The sequence below is a fragment of the Notechis scutatus genome, chromosome 2 (genome assembly GCF_049901735.1).
Source record: "Notechis scutatus isolate UNSWTSFEM ecotype Mainland chromosome 2, rNotScu1.2, whole genome shotgun sequence".
NCBI lineage: Eukaryota > Metazoa > Chordata > Lepidosauria > Squamata > Elapidae > Notechis > Notechis scutatus.
Window position 1 is genome coordinate 41,930,788 of NC_142010.1, and position 23,336 is coordinate 41,954,123.

A 23,336-nucleotide genomic window follows, 5' to 3' on the forward strand; every position below is an offset into this window, starting at 1 on the left:
CTAATATTTGATCCTGCCAAATTTCAAATAATATAATTTGTTTTTTGCTTGCAGTAGATCGGTCTCAACCTGTAGATTATGAAATTGGCTTGTTTAAGCAAATTGTATGGAAGTTAACATGTAATGAAGTACACTTCTGTCAAAACTTATATTTTCCTGGTAAGCTATCATAGGAGTGGTAGGAAAAACACTGATATGAATGTTTACTATAAGTCATTTTCATGCTAAGATTTGGTTTCATGCTCCATCTAAACATGCAGACTAGATTCTGAAACTGCTGGGTTTCCATAAAAGTTTAAGACTTCAAAGGGAAGCCAGGAAAGAGGAGAGAAAGATTTGATTTTTAAATATGACAGAATATGTATATATAAACATATATGCTTATAAGTGATACTTTTGAGAAGTGATTTATATAGTATATATATAGTTTATGCTATATTACCTACTAACTTTCCTTTAGAAATATGGGAAACCTTCTTTGCATGTTTGTAGAAGGCAATAAAATATAAAATGTTAAATTTTGATAAGAAACTTGGCAGTGTTTCTTCTGAAAGCAAAAAAGGAATCGGAGAAGCAACAAATCTTATATGAAATACTTTTTTTACAGATGGCCTTAAACTAAAAGACTATTGCATGCTAATTACAAAAAGAAGAACAATTGCTTTTCTTATATATCTATGTTGCTTTTCATATTCATTGGATAACGATTTAAATATTAAACTAAGAAATAAGTTACACAGAGGTAATAATTTTTTTCATAATCTTTTTGGAAGCAAACCGCATTTAGTTTCTGGCATCTATATTTCTTTAGCAGAACAAAATTTCAAATATAACAAGATACAATTATATATTATCCAGGACCTTAAACAACACACACAACAGTAGCAGCAGCAATTCTAAATTCAATAGAAATTGCCAATTAGACAATCTAAAAGTGTTTATGTTCTTATGTAAATATAGGACATATAAGATAAAATCAAATTTCACCTACTGTATTACCACATTTTTAAGAACCTTCAAGCAATAAAGAGATGTAGTACATAGAATATAAATTTACAAAACTGAAGTATTGTCACACAATTCTCTAGATGAAGCATTATGGACAAAAGACTGTTTCTTTCAACATAGGAAGAGCCTTTTATTAGCTCAGAGCATATGTATCCAGGATGGGAAACCGAGACTAATATCACATACAGTCTTGGAGTCTCTCATCTGTTCTGAAGGATTTGCAGGGCTCAAAATCACTTTTGATTCACAATTGAGTAAGAATTTTTTTTTAATGAAAATGCTAGTTATTGATGACTACAGTATTCTCTGCTTTAGCAGATGGTAGCAGCTACCTTGGCTGAACTTAGAAGAGAAGAATATTCTTGTTACTATGAGAATAAGAATACTCCAGGAATGTTAGTTAGATTGGGAAAGTGAAAGGAACATTTTTAGAAGAAGACAGTGGCAAATCACTGTTGCATTATTGCCCAGTTGGTGGTGATTTTTTTTATTTATTTTTCCAGATTTTGTTCTATTGTACTTTATTAATTTATTTGATTTCTTTTATTAGTTTTTATTTTAAATACTGTTTTACATTCTGTAAGCCGCCTTGAGTCACCATGGGTGAATAGGCGGTGATATAAATTCAATAAATAAATAAATAGATGTATCCATGTAATCATGGGGTTGACTCAAAGGAATTGTTATTTATTTGTTTACAGAATTTTTAAGTAACCTTGACAAAAGTGTGGACAACTGCAATATCCCATTTATTAAACATACTTAAGTTACTGAATTATACTTCTCTGCAGGCAACTCTATTTTTATTGTATAGAACTGAACCTCTTTGAGAACTGAAAATGAATAGATGAAGAAAGTTATGGGGAACTGAGAACCTTCTATTGAGAAGGCAGGAAGGAAATCGTTATAGACGTTGCAGCTGCTTTAACTGCTAAAAGAAGCAGTTAAGAGATGAACAGAGAAGTTAAATAGAATTGCGAGTGCCTTCCCAAGATCTTCAAATATTAACACATATGCCGTTGTGATCACATAGATATTGAAAATTGCCTTCTGTGTGTGAGCAGAACTGATTTGGTATTAATTTTTGGGTAGTTTTATTAAGTGTCAATTATTTGAAGTTTCACTTGATGCTTTTGCTGGAAAAAGCTGCTGTGTTGAACTGTAAGTCACTGCTTAGCCTGTGTATGAATATTTCCCAATTCTTAGGCAATATCTAGTATCTTATAGTTGGTGTTCAAGAAGAGTTTTAAGCATGTGGGAAAAGATAATTAGAATAATGGTCAAATGGCTAAGATGACATGCAGCCTTAGTGTAACTAATGTTATATTAGTAGTGCTGATCCTCAGTATTTTTTTTGAAATCAAAATAGTATTTAGTATGAACAATCCTCCCAAATATTAAAAAATTCAATGTGAAATGTACTTATTCCTATATCACATTAAAGTCGGAAACCTGCAAGAGATTATAGATTAGAATTCATGAACAAAGGAATGGACTAAGTTTAATGTGTTTTTCAGCGGTGTGATGCTGCCGGTTCGCATCAGTTCTGACGAACTGGTAGCACTGGTGAGCAGTTGACCCCACCCACTTGCCCCCACCCTTTCCTGTGCTTTATTTCCTTGTTTGTGAGCTCAGCTGATTCGTGCGGCAGAGCAGATCGCCGCGCCTCAGCTGTTTTACTCGCCAGCGCTGAATACAAGGTCAGTTTTGAAGCTTAAAATCTGTGGTATATGGATGCTGCGCACGCATGCAAAGCACACTCTCATAGAGCTGGTAGTAAAAAAAGGTTAATCCCACCACTGGTGTTTTATATCCAAGTAATAAACTTAATTGTCATTAATACTATATAAACTTTTTTTTTCTATATTCCCAGAATAGTAATTCTTTGCCTATGATTTAATTTTCGATGAAGGTGAATCTTTCCATATATTAGAATTAACAACCTATTTGCTATAATTTCAGAAAACTGTAAGATAACCTTTGACTTCATATTTCTATTCTCTAATTCTGTTCTCTCATTATTCTCCAGTTAGGTCTTATTTTGGGAAAATGCGGTAGTAAATGCGTCCTGATGATCTTAACTGGGGCTTACTTTTGGGGTAGGGCTTATGTTATGAGCATTCTAAAAAGCCATGCTAGGGCTTATTTTCCAGTTGAGTCTTATTTTTAGGGAAACATTATGGACAGGCCCAGAACTCTGGAAAATGCTCTAATGCTGAGAAAAGTGGAAGGAAAGATAACAAGAGGACAACCAGCAGCAAGGTGGAGAGATTCAGTTACACAACAATGATTTAATTAGGGCAACTGCCGGAATCCTGACAGAGTGCACCTTTGGAAGATTTGAAAGAACATGTTAGGGATAGATTGTCATGGAGAAAACCTGTCCTTGTGGTCACTACAGGTTGAAAACTTGATGACACACAATCAATTAAATTTATGCTAAATGGAATAGTCATTAAAATGGAGGAGCTTTTTGCTTCTTTTCAAAAGAAAAGATGAAAATTTATGAGGAGCCAGAAATAGTAAAAGTTCAGATGCATAAAGTTAACTGTATCCCACTGAAAGTTCTAATTCAGTAGATTGCAACTCTCTTGGATTCCTTGGAGCCAAAACAGAGAGGTCTCTTGTAGCTTGTAAATTCTTCATCTCAGCAAAGATCAGCCTCATGATCTACTGAAAGTTTCCATATTTATACAGTGAAACCTGCCAGTTGTTAGAGATAGCCAAGGCCATGCTAAATTTCACTTAAAGCATAGAGGCCACCATAAACCTTCTGCCAAATTGTCTCCAGCCTGCAATATATAAGGCTTATTTTTCTATTTTTAGAATAAATTGGAAAAACAGTGCAATGTATGTACCTTTTTCTCTCTGGATCTTCTGCTTTTGACGTGGCCCAAATTACTTCCAGAAGCAACAGTTTATTTCTAGTCTTGTAATATGTGCACCTGCACTGATATTTATTTACAGGAAGTAGTTTGCTCTGAGATAAGACAGTATCTGGTTTCCTAGGAGTTAACAAACACGAATATCAATCAACACATGTAATTTCTCATGTATATCTATACAGCCAATGGGTTACCTTGTCAACAGCCTTTTGATGTAAAAGTTAAGAGTACTGAAGCTTCTGTAATGTCAATACCTACTATGGTCACTTTAACATTTCCGGTTATAATAACTGGTCATTTTGCTACCAGAAATTTTGTTCACTAACTTCTCCTTTTAAGCTTTTATTATTTTCTAGTAGAGCACTTATCCTGACTCAGTTTGTTTGTACATGACGATGATACATTTGCCGTGGTTTATGGTTTTTGATAAGTACATATAATCAATCAAGCTATCTTCTGCCTTTAGACTTGTGCAATTCATCAGTGATCATTGCTGGCTTACACAGGGTTCCCATGGTTATCTTGTTAACCAAAGCCAGACACATAAAATCCATGATTGTGATTTCAAGGGAATTGTAGGTTGATGTATCCCTTCCCATAAATGCAGAACTGTTTATTTACATGGACATTTTTCTACATAAGAGCTAAGTTCGATTTGTGGATGCATGCATAGGGTTTTTAATGACAATTTTAACAAGGTTGTTTCCTTATATAATGAATATTGTAGTATATATGCAACCCTTGAATATAAAATTTTCCAAGGGAAGATACAAGCATAAGAAATTCATAGGTATAAAAAATTAAATGAACATGTTAGGTTAATAAGAGGGTAAAAGAAACAACCATATAATGTGAAATATATGTTAAACTTTTTTGTGCTGCTATTACAAAATGTTTAATTAAATTTCTGTTTAAATATACAGTATATATGCTTAGTTGTACTTAGTTGTGTTGAATTTCTTCTCACCCAGGAAGTTTAGTAGGAAATATTCCTCTTTTGACTGGTTTTCTTTTCATTAAGCGCTGGTAAGTTTGATTCGGAAAGTTAACTATTAAAAGGGTTTTTTTATTCAAATAAATTAATTAAAAGAATAACAGTTTGCCATAGGTAGGAAATAGTTAAATAAGTAGATAGATGTTTTTTGTTGGCCTTTTGTAATTTTTCTGACCATATTCAGAAATCTAAAATAGATAGTACACATTAATGTTTATTTAGTAAAATGGTCACAATTAAAATCAGTAGACCATTTCTGTTGTCTATTGCTAAATGGGTATAACAGTGTTAATAATGATAACAGTCCTTGACTTATAACAACAATTGGGACCCAAATTTTCATTGTTAAACAAGGCAGTTGTTAAGTGAGTTGTATCTGATTTTACTATTTTTTGTCATGGTTGTTAAGTGGATCATTGCAGTTTTTAAGTGAATCATGCAATCATTAAGCAAATGTGGCTTTGCCCAATGATTTCCGCCTGTTGGAACCTGTCTGAGAAGGTCACAAATAGCGATTACATGACCCTAGGTTACTGCACCCATACATGTCGGCTGCCAAGCACCCACATTTTGATCACAACACCATGGGGATGCTACAATAGTGTGAGGAGTAGTTGTAAGTCACTATTTTCAGTGCTGTTTTAACTTCAAATGGTCACTAAATGAATGGTTGTAAGTCAACTATATGTAGTTAATATGAAATAATAGCCCCCAAATAGCATATACCCATACTCTCATGCCATGCAGCAAGACACATTCATTATAACGTATATAATTTGATATCACTTTATTTTCACTGGGACATTCTCATAAAATAAATCTAATTCTTCTCCAGTGGATAAGAATTCATTTTATAGCTATTGTCTGTGTTCCATTTTTGTATAAATTTGATGTGCATGTGTCCATGGATGTATATCTTATTTTATGCAAGAAGAAGAATGCTGCTGTGAGTAGAAAAGCAGTTGTATTATTTCATATATACTGTATATAAACAGCCTGCTCTCTAATGTCAAAAATTATTCTTTGAAGTTTCATATTTTTCTCACCTTTATTTCACCTTCTGGTTTTTAAAATTCAACTACACTTGCCACTAGACTTACAGGTGTTCCCCGAGTGCAAATGAATTTGCATTTTTGAGGAACACAAATGAAAATAAGAATGATAGAATGTAGCATCTGGGAAAAGTCAGATAATTCAGCTACTTTTGTAACTTAATCTTGGACAACTTATTTCTCTTTCCTTCTTCAAAAGAATCTTAAATTGGTGTCAGAAAATACTAGTTTGGAGGTTGTAATGTTAGGTTTAATTCTGTTCCCCATTTTTGCTTATTACAGACTTGTTGATGATCGATGTGTTGTACAACCAGAAACAGGTGATCTTAACAGTCCTCCTAAAAAATTCAGAGGTAAGACAGTCAACTGCACCTTCAAATGATATTTTTCTGCCGGCAGATAAAGAAAATTAATGCTTTTACTGAATTTTATGTTATAGAACGTAAAGATGTTTTGTCACTTTTCATGGAGTTTTCAAGGCCTTTTTAAAAATCACATGTACTGAAGAATTTTACCCATTACAGCAAACATTTTACATTTGTTTCCCTTTTATTTCACTGATTTATCTATGCTGACAGCTATCCTAATGGCATTTCCCCACCACCAACTCACAGTGGTGTCCATCATCCTTGAGTCATTTGTGTACTGAAAAGTCTACTAAATGGTCCAGTTTTCTTCTTTAAAAACCTGTACAGATGGAGAACCCACAGTGCCCCTACACATCAGGCTTTTGTATAGTGTTCGTCTGTGAGTTAGACTTTTATAGTGGTTTCAGATTTAAATTTGGGGCAGCCTATTGCTGTGCCAGAATGGTTTTTTCTTCATCCTGATTGGTTGAGAGTCTTGGTCTGTGTTTATTGGTCTTGGAGTTTGCTGTGTTCTGCTTCTAATATCTTCTGTCTGTTTTTTTTTGGCTCTTTTTGTATCTTGATTGGCTGGCAACATTGTGTTACTTTATTGGAGGCCTTTAGTGCAGCTTGGCTTCTGGGTAAATGGACGGCTATCATTAGTTAGGAAGCTGGGTTTCATCTGGGTGCCTGGTTGGGGTGTGTTTGAGCTGGAGGTATCAGGGGGATCTGTTTGTGCCCAGGTGTTTGCCTGGCTTGTGGTGTGGAGATTTTTTGTTTGTGAGTGCAGGCTTCCAAATGATTGACAGCCTGGTGGAATCATCTCTTCTGTTCATGCTTTCTGGTCTTTTTTCAATCTCTATGGCTTCTCTGATGATTCTGTGGCTAGGGTTTTCTATAGTGGCTAGGGTTTTGGTGCCATTGAAGTTGATGCTATGACCTGTGGCTTCCATGTGTTGGACTAGTGAGGAAGTGTGTTCCAGCTTTTTGACTGCATTTTTGTGTTCATCCAGGTGGGTGCTTATTCTTCTATTGGTCTGTCCAATGTATGTGGCCGGGCATGATGCACAGGGGACTTCGTATATCCCTTGATTTTCCAGGTCAATTTTGTCTTTGGGGTTTCTGAGGATGGCTGCTATTTTTCTGTCTGTTTTGAAGGCAGTCTTGATGTGGTGTCTGTATAGTATCTTACTAATTTTGTCTGTAGTGCCTCTTATGTAGGGCAGGACAGCTGTTCCATGGGTCTGTTCATCTTCTGGGTCTCTATTATGTCTCAGTGTGTTTTTGTGGATCAAGTTGGTGATTTTGCTTTTGTGGAAGCCGTTGGCTGTCAATATTTTAGTCAGGGTGCATAGTTCAGTCTTAATGTGTGTCTTATCTGGAAAACCAAGGCATATACGAAGTCCCCTGTGCATCATACCCGGCCACATACATTGGACAGACCAATAGAAGAATAAGCACCCGCCTGGATGAACACAAAAATGCAGTCAAAAAGCTGGAACACACTTCCTCACTAGTCCAACACATGGAAGCCACAGGTCATAGAATCAACTTCAATGGCACCAAAACCCTAGCCACTATAGAAAATCCCAGCCACAGAATCATCAGAGAAGCCATAGAGATTGAAAAAAGACCAGAAAGCATGAACAGAAGAGATGATTCCACCAGGCTGTCAATCATTTGGAAGCCTGCACTCACAAAAAAAAAAATCTCCACACCACAAGCCAGGCAAACACCTGGGCACAAACAGATCCCCCCTGATACCTCCAGCTCAAACACACCAGGCACCCAGATGAAACCCAGTTTCCTAACTAATGATAGCCGTCCATTTACCCGAAGCCAAGCTGCACTAAAGGCCTCCAATAAAGTAACACAATGTTGCCAGCCAATCAAGATACAAAAAGAGCCAAAAAAAAAACAGACAGAAGATATTAGAAGCAGAACACAGCAAACTCCAAGACCAATAAACACAGACCAAGACTCTCAACCAATCAGGATGAAGAAAAAACCATTCTGGCACAGCAATAGGCTGCCCCAAATTTAAATCTGAAACCACTATAAAAGTCTAACTCACAGACGAACACTATACAAAAGCCTGATGATGGCAGATGAGATTCTGCTGAAACGTTGCTACAACTTTAAAAGCACCACTACTATGACGTGGGAAAATACCCGAACAAAGCTGAATGCATTGTCATCATTGCCATCTTCTGATCTCTTCTAATTTGTTACTTTTTCTGAAAATGTGGTTCCCAGAGTGATACTTCAGCACATAATCACCACACTCAGAATAGGAATGCACCTGACTTAGGTTTAGCTTCAGTTTCCCTTCTGGGGCTCATTTTATACACCATTCTGTCATAATTCAAACCAGATAAAAAAGTCATGAGAGAAACTGAGTCACAAGCAGCAGTTTTATTTAGCATTTCTCCTCTCCTCTCCTCTCCTCTCCTCTCCTCTCCTCTCCTCTCCTCTCCTCTTCTCTTCTCTTCTCCCCTCCCTTCCTGTTCCCTTCTCTTCCTATGTATCTACTATCACTGGTATTTCATCTGTGCTTGGGACATTTTTGCTCGACAGCTGGTTTATTGCTTCAAATAGAGTCAAGTTCAGAAAATATTTTCTCTCTACAAATATTTCTTTTATTGCATAATCCCGTTTATAAATAGTTTCTATATTCCTATAGTTTTTGTGTGTGTTCTTGTAATTTCATTGCTTCTTTCAGATTTCTGCCAGTACTGTTCTTGAATAACCTTATCTTTAAATGTCTTTGTGATTTTCTTTCTCTGTTGATATTTTCAGTTAATATTTTGTCCCTTTTTACTGAAAAGCTTACATTCAATTATTATACTTCCTGTTTGACTATGGCTTTCATCCACTCTTCTTTCTTGGTTTCAAGCTGTTTGGATTTCTTTTTTTACCATTTTGTTCTGCTTGGTTCATTTATCTTTTATCTCTTCACCTGCCCCTACAGATTCTCTTTCGCTAGAGTTAAAAGTATTGATTCTGTATCTTATATTAAGCTTAAAGTCTGACAGTATATCCTCCATGTAAAGTTCTGTTAGTATACCAATGATTCTTTTAAAATCTAATGCCTGTATACGATACCCATAATTCATGGTTTGTTTTGCTGCACCTGGAAGTATTTTGGTTGGCTGGATGGCTTTCCACTCCACTTTTGTTTCTCATAGTCAATTTGATTCCGATGTTGTCCATATGGTGATCTCCAGACGTACAGTATGCATTTACATTCATTGAAGCAGATGTTGACAATGGACAAAGAGCTACCTTTCCAAATATATCTTTATTAACTCTGCATAATTGTGTTTGCCCAGTTCAATTTTCCAGGTTCTTCTCTTTCTTCAATTTTAATGTTCCAAATACTACATCTTTTCTGGACAATGCACTTAGCAATTCTTGAAACTTGCTATAGATTGGTTATGTATCATCAAGTAGTTTTCCATTCCTGGAAACCACCTGGATAAATTTTCCTTCATGACCATCCAGCCCTGACTTGTTCTTTTCAAGTCTATCAATGGTGCACACAGCACCACTTTAACCAAGCCCATTTATCTTATAGCTGGTGGTCCTTTTCCTATCTTTTTTCTACCTTTCCCATAATTCTTCAATGTTTGCTACATTTGCACTTTTAGTAAAGGCATAGACATCAGCTTACTCTTATTGTCATTGTTGTGCGGTTTATTGAGTTACAACCAAGAATGGATCTCTTTTCAATGTGTGAAAAATCATCTTTGCAACAGTAAATATCCATTCTCTAGGAAGAATGCTCTGCCTTTGTTTATTTGGTTATCCTCCACAGCCTACATAACTGATTAAATTGTTACTGTAAATAAGTTTTAATCCTATCATAGAGTGTAAATCATTCAAATCAGTTAATAATTGGAGAAGCATATGAACCTAGTTAGGAAAATAAATATTGCCATTTTAGCAGTGGACAAAAAATGAAATGACAAACAGAAACCAAACATTTTATAATGAGTGGGGGAAAAAATAACGAAAACAGTTTTGAAGTCACAGTATTATGAGAAGGCTCCCTAAGAAAGGAAAAACAGATTGATAACTTCTTGGTTTTGCAAATCATGTTGCATAGTCATTCTTAATAGGCAATCTGATTTAGATGTCTAATTCTGATAAGAAATGATGAAACTTGGCATGCAAAATAATTATGGAAGTCCTACACCTGTGATTTTCATACCATTATATTATTAATGTTTTATATTTGTTTCTTAGCTTTCTTTCCAAACAAAATAATGAAGTTCTCAATTATTTTGAGCTTGATTCCTGGTGATTTCATATAAATTCCATAATGTTTATTTGGTGGAATTATTAGCTGTTACTGTCTTCTGAAATACTGCTGTTATGTCCCAGCCTAGCCTTGAGTCCTGGTACAATTTACTGGTCCTATCTGAGTATTAATAATAAAGAGAATATTTGTAGTTCAGGGTTGACATGAGGGTCCTTGATGCTCTCTGAGCTTGCTTGTTTTCTTGCAGATCTTTCATTATCCAAACTAGGTAACGTAAGCAGTGCTAGTCTGATCATGTCACCTAGTTTGGGTAATGAAATGTCTGCAAGAAAACAAGCAAGCTCAGAGACCGGCGACCCCACTAAACTCAGCTGCTACCTTTTGAGATGTTCATTCAGACATTAAGCATACATTAAAATTTATTAAAGGCCTAGAAGGATCCACATCCACATTATGAAGATCAATGTGATATAAATAAAGTCTGGCTTGTCATATCTGATATTATAAATATACAATGGTATATTGTATGGTATGGAGTTGTATTGAATACTTAATCATTTTAATAATTGAAGAATGTAGTAAATAGGACAGTTATTTGAAATGCAGCTGGAATATAGTGCGGACACAATGGGCAGAACTGTGTCATAGAAATGGATGAAGCATTTTCAATTTGTTTTTGTTTGAAGTACATTGGTTCCTTTAAAAAAAACCATACATGTGTTTTCCACTGAAAACCTTAGGAAATTATACTATTTAACCAGGGGTGGTATTCAGCAGGTTCTGACCAGTTCTGGAGAACCGGTAACGGAAATTTTGAGTAGTTCGGAGAACTGGTGGTAACCTTTCCCCAGGAGTGGGAAGGGAATGGAGATTTTACAGTATCCTTCCCCTGGAAAGGGGTAAGAATGGAGATTTTACATTATCCTTTCCTTGCCATGCCCACCAAGCCACACCCACCAAGCCATGCCACGCCCAGCAAGCCATGCCCACAGAACTGGTAGTAAAAAAAAATTGCATCCCACCACTGTATTTAACTCTGATCCCAGCCAACAATCTTTGGAAAGAAGAGATGCTGTTTAAAACTCAGGACTAAAGCAGGTGAATTGGAGGACAGCCCTGATCAGAGGCTTTTGCAAGGGAAGGTAGCAGGAGAAAAGATACACTGACTGCCAGTTTCACCTGTCAAGTTAAATGACTGAGGTGCCTGGTATTTTACATAAAATATAATGTGAAACTGTGATGAAGTATAATATAGATTCCCAGGAGGGAGGGAGCACATTCCAGAGGAATAAGAGGCAGATAGTTTGTGTGAGAGAAAGTGAGTGAAGACAGCCCCTCCCTAATGGTTCCCAGAATGTAGCATCCTGTAGGTAATAGTCTATTTTAGTTTGGCAAGATTTCGTCTGTAGGTGTAGAACAATAAAGAAATCTGCTTGGAAGAATCACTGGGTGTCTGTCTTGATTTCTGGAGCTTAACAAAAATTGTCTCTTAAATCCATCTCTAAAGAAGAAGAACACACGTCTATTAACAATAAATAATCCGAAGGCAGAAAGTCGATATGGGGGGAGATGATTTCCTGTTCTTAGCATAAAGTGCAAAATGTACAACTCTCTGCCTGTTTGGCATAGCTTATGTGTTTGTGCTCAGTGCTATGAGATTCTGGCTGTCAGGAAGCAAATCTGTTCTCTTTAAGCCAAGATTGGCTTCACTAGAGATGATACAAAGTAGGGAATGAAATGTGATAGCTTTGCCTGATTCTCAGGATGATAACTCCTATGCCACAATGGAGAATGAAGATCTTGGAGAAGAAGAACCTTTCAGGATAATAGAGATGTTGTCATAGGAGGTATCTAGTCCTTGGATGATAAGCTCATATCATGTATGAAAGAGAGTTCTCAAGGGAATTAAGTGCTTTTGGGTGTTGATGAATTATTTTTATTTATTGTATTTATCAAATTTATTTGCCACCCATCTTGTGGTTCAGGTGTTTGATTCAACAATTAAAAATGCAGATAGATGAGTTTGTTTGTGTGTGTAGGCTGCTATGAAATTGTGGATGCCAGGGGTCCATGTTAGCATCTAGAAATCTAGACAATCAATTCCGGAAACCACATTTAGGCTGCTAGTTAGCAGAAGGAGGTTCAAGACTATGTGATGTATGGGTTTTAATGACCCGATATGGCTGCTATTCTGCTGGCGTGAGTCACCTATTGGAGCACACCAGTAGAACAGCAGCCATGTCAGACATCTATTGGAGCAAGTAAAAGAGGAAAAAGAAGCAGGTCACTTTTGGCTTGCAGTGGTAGTTGTGCAATCACAAGGGCTGATGAGATGATCTGGCTCTAACCAGAACTGGTGAGGTGAAATGTTGAGACACCAGTCCCATTGACCTAGCCTGATATATAGGTGTTGAGGACAGAGTCCTGAGGAGTGGGTAGAACACCCTTCTCCTCAATTGCTGGAGGACATACTATGAGTCTGACTAAAAATTGGAGAGAGGAGAAGGAGAGGAGAGAAAAAAACCTGTATTGAGTGGCTGCAAACAAAAGCTGAAGAGAGAAATTAAATGTATGGAATAGTTGCTGTGGAGAGCCATGGTGGTGCAGTGGTTAGAGTGCAGTACTGCAGGCTGCCTGTTTGGCAGTTGAATCTCACCAAGCTTAAGGTTGATTCAGCCTTCCTGAGGTTGGTAAAATGAAGACCCAGATTTGTTGGGGGCAATGTGCTGACTCTATAAGCCACTTAGAGAGGTCTGTAAAGCACTGTCAAGCTTTATATTTTAAGTCTAAGTGTTATTGCTATTGTTTGTTGTCTAAGTGGGTGGCTTGCTGGAAGGAGGGAAATGAGGACCCAGAGGAACCATAGCTCTACCAAAGACCCAGGAAAGAAAGGAGGAACCTGGCTGGCTGCAGGTGGCAGCTTCACCCAAAAAGGGAATCTGCTGTTGGTGGTAAAATCCTGGTCTCTGGGAAAGAACTGGGCAAAAGATCATGGGAGATGTTATTCCCCAACAGGGAAGCAGTTGGGTTAAGCTGAACAGTTCCAAGATAAGGTCAAACCATGCTAAGCACACCACATCAAAAGTCCAGGATTGAAATGGGAAGGTTTTTTTTTGTTTTTTGTTTTTAGTAAAAAGGGAGATTAAAAACAAAGCAGCTAGTAGGAGAGCTAAAGGGACATGTCATCTCTGGGACTAGGTGGACATCAGGATATGTTGTGAATTACTTGTAAACAGGTCTCCCTGTAAATAGTAAAATAAAAAGCATAAAAGCCTCCATCATGTTTTTCTTTATAAATTTCCACTTTTTCAGAGCAAAATATGCCTCTAGTTTGAAAAGAACCCCATCACACTGTGACAGACTATTAAGGTAGCATTTTCAGAAATGCTATCTTGTCATGCATAGATAGGGCCAGCTAGACAGGTTGAATATGAATAGAATGTGAATATAATGGTGATGCCAGATGAAAAAGTTTAGATCTGATGGATACTGGGGACAAGCTGAACTTGTTAAAAAGAGGCAGTTTTCACATTTAATAGCAGCTTTTAAACTGATCCCTAGAGGAAAACTGGCAGGTACTGGGCAGTATCTCAGGTAAAAGGATATAAATGTTATAGGATCTCCTATAGGAGGTATGATTGGGAGGGTTAATGAGTGGTCGTGTCAGTCACGAGATGAAAAGAAAACAAAAAGACAGTGAAAATGGCCTGTGTCCTCAACATTTAAAAAGGACATAAATGATGGAGTAGCTGGGAAAGCTGGGGCATTGGAGCTAATAATGTCTGTGGATCACTGATGTATAAGCTGCCTGGAGTCATTTACTGAGATGCGTGAGTATAGAAATGAAAGAAAGGAAAGGAAATGAAAGAAAGGAAAGGAAAGGAAAGGAAGGAAGAAAAGAGAGAGAAAGAAAAAGTAAGAGAGAAAAAGAAAGAAAGAAAGAAAGAAAGAAAGAAAGAAAGAAAGAAAGAAAGAAAGAAAGAAAGAAAGAAAGAAAGAAGAAAAACAAACAAACAAACTATACAATGGTGCACCCAAAAAGATTCTGTGCCAGAGCACTGGGAATGAGACTACAAACCCAGGGAGGATCTGGGAAATGATAAACCAGGAAGAATAATGTATCTTCTAAATAAATGGATAGAAATAATAGTAAAAGAAAAATATATATCAATATTATTAGCATTGATACATATTGATATATATCAATATGATACATTAGCATTGATTCTGCAAAGGTCAGTTCTGGTCTCATCAACTTTAGAAAGCTGTTTCAGAATGTCAGCCGGCATATATATGGAGATGATTCTGTTGACATATTATAGTTAGATTTTCAAAAAGCCTTTGACAAGTTTATTATCAAAGGCTCTGGAATAAAGTTAGCTGCCATGGATTAAGTGGGCTGTTATATTGATGGACTGTTAACTGATTAAAAATAGAACAACAATAAGTGATTTTTTTTCCCCCAGTGGAGAGAAGAAATAAACAGTGTTCTTTAAGGATCAGGCTGGCCTAGTGCTTTTCTATTTGGTCATGAATGTTTCTCACATAGGGACCAGTAAGCTGACCAACTTTGGTGGGTAATGAACTGTTTAGGCTTCAATGTGATTTTGAAGAGCTCATGAAGGATTTATTTCAACTAGTTGAGTGGTCATCCATATTGCAAATACAATTCAATTTTACTAACTATAAAGTGATACATGTTGGAACCCAAACAATCCCTAACTTCTAACTACATATAGACCTTGATGGTACTATCTATTACTAATCAGGAAAAAAGATCTTGGAGTCATAGTATATAGTACAATGAATATCTGGCTAACAGCCATGACAAAGGCACATTGTGTACTAAGAAACAGTAGGAAGTGGCGTGAATAATTTCTTTTTAACATTGTAATGCCTTTATACAAATCTATGGTTTATCCTCATCTGAAGTACTGTACAGTTCTGATTATCATATTTGAAAGGCACAATAGAATTGGAAGAAATGCAGAAAAAGGCAACCAAAATTATTAGTTTCCTATGAATAGAATAGAATTCTTTATTGGCCAAGGAATTTGTCTTTGGTGCATATGCTCTCAGTGTACATAAAAAGAAAGAAAGAAAGAAGCCTTAGCTTCAAAAAAAAAAAAAAGACAATAGAAAAGAGATAAGAGTTGAGGGACATAAAGTACAAGGAGGAAAATTGAAACTAATAACAAATAAAACAAATAATTTATTCAGACAATGCATCCTAATTAACTTGTGGAAATTACTATGGCAAGATGTGATAATGGCCACTTCGATTGTTATAGATTAGAAGACTAAACAAATTCATGGACAAGGGACCTATTAAAGGCCCTTTACCTCTGGACTGGGCAGGATGTTTCCAACAAGCAATGGCAAATTGTGATGATATGGGTTAATATAACAAATCTTTTAAATACATACATGGGCTGTTCAACCTGGACTTAATTTTTTTATTTCCCAAGAAATACTGTTCTGCACATGAAATGTGAATCTGAAGATAACATCGTTTTTCCATATAAGGCTATGTACTGTTAAAAATATTAACAGTACACTAACAACTCTCCTGTTGACTGTTGCACCACTGAGAACGTGATTTGAGTGTCATGGTTTATCAGGGAAGATTTGTTTGACTTCTATACCCTGTGAACACAGTACAGTAGCATCTTAATTTGAAGAGAAAATTCACCCCTCATCCCATCCCATCCCTACATATATACTGTAGGTCATATGTTTTCATCAGTAAACTGATCTTAGTGATAATATATTAGTGCCTTAAGTGTAGTCTAAAATAAATCAGGAGCTAATTTACAAGATTTGGTCTCCTATATGAAAGCTTCATTTGGAAGATGGGAAATCAAGATTATCACATTAAGTAATATTAGATTACTTTATACATAATAGTTCTTTTTTAGTTATACCTCTCTTTTATTTATAATTGGAAGTATGTATATTTATTTGGGGAAAATCTTCAAAGGTTAACTAGGTTAATAGAGCACTTGTAACAATCCTTATAATAATATAACAATGCAATGACAGCTTGTGTCATTTAATATCAAAAGTGTGATGGGCAAACTTTCTTTGTTGTTTAAAAACCTGTTCTGGAAGAAATTATAACACTGATGTATCCTCTGCTCCTTAATAATATATCTTTTAAAATGGGTAATTTAGAGTACATTGATGCTTGGGTTGCTAAGCAACACTTTGAGATGTTAAAGTTCAAAGAATGTACATACTTAAAAATCTCTAAAACAAAATCTCTTAGTACTGTAAAGCTTAAGGTAAATACTTTTAAAGTCTGTTTGACCTTTTAAATCTGTACTGTAATGTTCATTTTTATAATGCTTTGGTAGCAACACACAGTTTCATCTTAGCATTAATCTATTGGAGCAGGATGTGTATATTAAAATAGCTAATTTAGAAAACAGTTGAGCTTGGCTGTGTAACCATGATTTGAAATAAAAGAGGTTTAAGCTCATGTTAATTTCTCTTCTGCCCTCTAATCAAAAGCTTATAGCAAAAAAGAAAGAAGAAAAGGTGAACTATAGATGTACTTAACGTTCTATAGTTCTTTCCAGTTACCTGCTGATTAAGGTTTAGATACTCATATTTTATACCCCTGTTTTTTTGAAACCACTTATTCTGTGCTTCCTGTCATTGCTATAGTGGCTTGTATCTGACTCATGTTAAGATCTCCCATGTATAACATTTGAAGTTAGTAGGATCACCCATTCTGCTGCTGTGACATTAATGGGGCAACTTTTTTTTCTCTGTATCTTATATTAATAATCAAGAGTATTCCAGTCTTTTGACTGGAATCCAATAAATAGACATTCAAACCTATTCTCTATTTCCAAAGTGATTTTGATTTGACGCCACTGATGAAATTAAATTCCATCTAGAACAGGGCTGTCAACCTCGATTTGATTGAGGGTGTATCAGGGTTGTGTTTGACCTTGGGGGCCAGAGTGGGCATGGCCAGGGTGGGAGTGGCCAGGGTGGGAGTGGTCAGGTCGACATCACTCAGGTTGGGGCGCCCCTGGTGTCCCAAGCGCTCTGCCAGCAAAAATGGGCTCCTGACCTCCATTTTTGTTGCAATGGCCTCCTGCAATCCTCTACCAGCGAAAATGGAGCTGGGAAGTGCTGCTCGTGGCCCTCATGAGCTACATTTTTGGCTGTGGTGGCCTCCTGCAACCCTCTGCCAGTGAAAACAGCTTGGGAGGATCACATGCAGACCTCTTGAGCTCCCTTTTCGCTGGCAAGGCCCCATGGGCCAGTCTTCTCCATTTCCAGGGTGGCCCCACAGGCGAGATCTAAGCATCCTGCTGGCTGGATCTGGCCCCCAGGCCTTGAGTTTGACACCCCTGATCTAGAAGAAAGTATCAGTTAGCATATCAATATGTAATCTAGCCAAAAATTGATGAGTGCAGCTTTTCTCTCTATTTCAGGGACATGAGTTATGTTTAAATAGTAAAATGTGAAATTAATAATTGAGTTTATATTAAAACCAGAATAAGAAAAATTTCTTTATCCAACATTTCTAGGCTCTTCTATTTTGTTCCTTTTATTTAAAAAAAAAATCAGATAATTTTAAAGTTATCTATTAGTGTCACTTATGTTTTGATTTATATAGCATTGACAACAATGCTCTTCCAGATTTTATGGTATATTTCTATGTGAGGAGTATCCTTCCAACTGAGAATAACATGCGAAACATTTAAGTTAGCACCAACTCTATCAGATCATTCTCTTAATCTAGGATTTAGTAGACAGCTAAGTCCTGTCTACAATGAAGGTTTTGGAAAAGATATTCAGGTGCCTTAAGATGTCATTATTTACAGAGATTATAGTAATGTAAGCAGTGGAAGTCCAAATTGGATTCATTCATTCAGTTCAATCCAATTGCCTATGCCATGATTTTGGGCAACTAACAATGAGTAAAAATAAGATAAAAACCTAACAAAATGCTAAATAACTTACTTATACTATGCAGCAGCCAAGATACTAATCATCAGTTAGCACAACCATGATACAAACTCAGTTACAGAGACTAAGTCCCAAACCAGGTACCCAAGGATTTTAAAAAGCCCAACAGAGTTCCAGCAAATCTAAGCTCCAGGAGAATGATGTTCCATAGAACAGATGTTACAACAGAAAGTATTTTCTTCCTAATTTTCTTCAGATTAGATCCTTAATAGAGAGTATACCTCTCCTGCCACATTTAATAGGACAGTAGATAGCAACGAACAAGTAACCCAATCCCAGGCCATACAGAAGAAGCGGGATGGAAAGAGTATTGACCCTTTTGAACATTGGTTTTGGAGAAGGCTCCTGAGTTTATCATAACTAGTCAAGAAATAGATCATTGAACCAATCAACAGTTGAATTCTCTCTCAAATGACCAGCTTCAAATTATTCTACTTCAGACCCATTGTTTGAAGACTTAGTTCTTGGAAAAGGGTCTAATGCTGGGAAAGATAGAAAGAAAGAAAAAGTCCAGTAGCTAGGGAGATGGATTTAGTTACAGTAGCAATGGGTGCACCAGTGGAAGATCTAAAAGACTAGGTTAGGGACAGATCATCGATAATAAAATCTATCTGGTCACTAAGAGATGACACTGATCTGATTGCAGATAATCAATCAATCAAAAGTAATCCTTCAAATTGAGTTCCAATGGTACTTGAATGGTTGCAGGCTTTTGAAATTACTAACAGCCTGATTTTAGAAGTGATTACCATTAGTTAATTGAACTTCCTTTATCTGCATGAGCAGGTTCCAATTTTTCTTATATACAGTTAGAATAATTAATCAGTGGAATGAAGTTGTAGATGCTCCAACACTGGAGGTTTTTAAGAAGAGACAACCATTTATCTGTTTAGGGTTTTCTACTTGAGCAAGAGGTTGGACTAAAACAGGGGTCGCCAACCTTTTGGACCTCAGGGACCACCGAACTCATAATTTTAAATCCTGAGGACCAGTAATATGAATTTTTAAAAAGATAAATACATTTGTAAAATAATGATCAGAGAATTTCCATTTTATTAATATGAAAATGCACTTATTTAATATAACAAAATGCTTAAATATATTTAATTTATTTTTTATTTTTTATATCAAATTATATATATAAAAGTATCTAAGGTACAAATTAAAAACTAAAAGCAATATATAAAAGCTATTTGAAAAAATCAATGAAAAGAAATCGATGGCAAGATCTATGCTAAACACTTTGCAAAATAACTCAGTTTTGTAATATTGTTTTACAAGGTATCAAATGCTACCACATGGACTATGTCAGAATGGTGTTGCTAGTACAGGGTATTAAGCCTGGTCTTCATTAAGCCTCTCTGACTGCAATGTTTGAATGCCTCCGATTTCCAGCCATATTGATGCACAGCCTGGGAACTAAATTCAAAAGATCACTGTCCCACTCCTGAGGACACGTGGATTCCCCAGCCACGTTTGAAATAACAGAAGTGGGAGGGAGGCGAGAGAAAGTCCCTTTACCTTTAGAGGTGGGGTTTTAGCTCTAAACTCCTGACAGAGAGACGGTGGGCTAACTTTGAGGAAGAAGGCTTCAGAGTGAAGCACTATGGTTTTCATTATAAGCCTCCCCCTCCTCCACTCCCCTTATTTGCATGCTGCCCCAGGCCGTCTGGGAACCAATTTGGAGGCCAGTGAGCCCCCGCCCCCATCTAGTCCTCTCCCAGCGTTTGAAAGCCAAGGAATGTCACTCCTCTAACTTGGACAACAAATGCTACTCGCATTTGCGTGGCATCATCATTCTGCCTTTGCCACGGTATATTTGCGGCAGCTTGCACCTTCCAGCCACTGCCGCTTCGGCCCACTTGCGCTGTGCCACCTTCCCGGCTGCAACAGCACCATTACCTCATTCCAGCTGGTGAGGGCTGCGCACGTACCACCCTGTTCTGACCGAAGCCTCATTCCAAGCAAACAAAAACCAAAGAGAGAGAAAAGCAAAATATTTTTAATGCTTCTCTGTGAATTCCGTTCATTCACAGTAAAAACGCTATTAAAACTAATTGTCCCAGATAAGAACAACCCTTGCCAAGGTTGTGCAAGGCTGCCAAGAACACTAGATTAAATTGCAAGGAAATATTCAAAACCAAAACTCTCCAAACACAAAGCAGGATAGTCTGAACTTCTGCAAGACTTGAAGTGCAAGAACTTCTTTGCTTCCTGTAAAGAATCCCATCTTTAAGGACTGGCTTTTATACCTTAAGGGAGGGGCCATCACCTTGCAGCCTTACTCCTGAGTCTCCTGTGCTGCTGCAGCTGTTCTTTCCTTCGAGCAGCCCTGTGCGCACATGCACCAGGCACAGGTCATTGGGATCCTCTGCTGCTCGGGTCCGCTGCCAGCCTCCATAAGCTCCGAAGACAGCACTCCATTCTCTGACAGTCCTGGGCCCATCCCTGCATCACACTCAGGCCCTTCATCTGAGTCCTTGCTCTCCGAGACCTCAGCCGTCCCCACCTGCTGCCGGCGAACCACAACACACCCCCTATGGTGAAGATTTCCAGCCCCACCATGGGCCAGAGCTGCAGCAGTCACAGGACTGGCCCTTTGGTCATCCCAAAGCAGCTTCACCACCCGGGTGCATCAGCCTGCCATGGAGGAGCTGCTCTGGGATGACCAAAGGTCTAATCCTGTGACTACTGCAGCTCTGGAATATGGGACCGACTTTCCCACCAATGTTAGCAAGCCACCCTGGGGCGGATTTCCCTCCCCCACCGTTGGTCTTACCTCCCAGCTCATGTGGCTCTACTGAAGGTAAGGTTTGCACTCGGGCAGTGGGTAGGGGCCAGTGGGTGGGTGGGCCATGTGGGCAGCACGGCCTTGTATTCCCGCACAGCCTGGATTAATTGCTTTGGGGGGTGCTTTGGGGGGGGGGACATTTCTCTGCGGTCCACCAAAATTTTCTCGTGGACCACCGGTTGGCGACCACTGGACTAGAAGACCTCCAAGGTCACTCCCACCTTAATTATTCTGTTACATGAAAGTTAATCTATTCAAATATGAATTGATGGAAATATATTTATGTAGAAGTAAAATCTTGTAATACAAACAGAGTGTAAAGAATAAAGAACATGACCTTGACAGTTCCATCACCGAACAAGGAGGAACAAACTTGAAAATGTTACACAATACTGCATGAATATGCCTTTTTTAGCTGCATAGCTTATCTTAATCCCTCCTTTACCTTTATGAGATATTTAACTTCATGAAAAAAATGAAAGCAAGCATCTGAAGACATTGTATTATGTCTTTATTAGTATTACCGTTCCATTTAACAGCTGTTTTCCAACCAAAGACATAATGTGTTTTTGTTACCATAGTTTCTGTATAAGATCTGACCTTACCTTCAATGACATTCTGTTAGAAAGAACTAGATAATCAGTTTTCTATAATTAGTGTGTACCCTACTTAATAAGCCAGTCTGAGTATGAATGAAATATTATATGTGGATAATGGACGTCATGAGACTGATGTACCTTGATAAATCTATGAAGAATTAAAATTGGGGCTGCTTAACCTACTTGTAGCTTTTATGTCAGGGAAGCTAAAATGCAACCAGTAGCTGAGAACACTATGTTTTAAAATCTGTACTTCAAGTTCCACACATTTGCATAAACCTACGGTTGCCTTCCTTTAATTTTTACAGATTAAGAAAATTGAGACCAGTCTTTTACTTTGAGATTTCTACTCTTTTCCTGTTTGTGGACCATTAGACCACCAATATATAAAATAAAGGAACATTTTGGACACCGTAGCAAATGTATTTCTCTAGGTGATTGTAAACATAAAATGGGCAAAAATATTTACAAAAACTCACAAGATGTGTGTGTGTGTATGATATCTGGAGGCCACCAAACTCCAGAATGACTGTTCCCATCTCTGATGCTTTGTACAACAGTGCCAAAATTTCATAAGATTTTGAGTCCAAAGTCATACATCATTTAGTGATTTCATGTGACTTGGGCAATTAAAAAGACAAACATACTTTAATTGTTATTCTGGTACTAGGGAGCATTTAGAATCCCTATTATTAATAGATCCATGTCTTCTTAAACTATAGATTTGAAACCATTAGTCTTAAAAACAATTTCAGTATTTACTATCTAATCCCAGAGGCCCTAGTGTCTATGCTGGTCCTAAGTATAAAGCCAGGAGCAAGTTTCAAGGGTTTCCATGCTGGAAAGTAGTTATTTCTGGCTCTTATGGAGAATAAGTATTATCTAAGGATGTAGTCTGATATAGTAATTTCAGATAATTGCACTAGAAGATAGGAAAGATGAAGAAAAGGCAGCAAGGGCATCTCATAATTATCTCTTCCTCTGAAGCAGGGAACACTTCTGGGTGGCACGTGGACAACTAAAATGGCACTTTAGAATCTTCTGAACACTATTACAATTATATACTGTCATCTATTTAACAGGTATAAAATGCTCAGTGCCTGTGATAATATTTTGAAATGTTCCCTTTGAAGAAGAGCAGAAGGGGGAGGCAAGGATGAAACAGGGAGAATGACAGGGAAAGCATAAAAAAGCCAAGTAGGAAAGGCTAACTCCAGAACAGTTCTTAAAATGTGTTGGGTAAAACAGATGGTTGCCTTTTCCTTAGCTAACTGAACTGAGTTGTAGAAAGGACAGACCAGAAGAAAATAGGTCTTCTGCTGGTTAAGTGGATGGGAACTGTGGGGTGTGATGACCCGTAGTCTCTCAAAATAACCCCAAACCTAAAACATATATTAAAGTCCGGTA

General features: G+C 37.3%; 1 protein-coding gene across 5 annotated transcripts in view; it reads left to right on the forward strand.

Moving 5' to 3' along the window:
- ITPR1 (inositol 1,4,5-trisphosphate receptor type 1) overlaps positions 1-23,336 on the forward strand; it is a 246,074-nt gene that overhangs the window by 34,372 nt on the left and 188,366 nt on the right. For all 5 annotated transcript variants that reach the window (XM_087954613.1, XM_087954609.1, XM_087954611.1 and 2 more), the window contains one exon: positions 6,222-6,292. In XM_087954613.1, the coding sequence (XP_087810739.1) occupies positions 6,222-6,292 (71 nt within the window). The remainder of the gene's footprint in view (positions 1-6,221; positions 6,293-23,336) is intronic.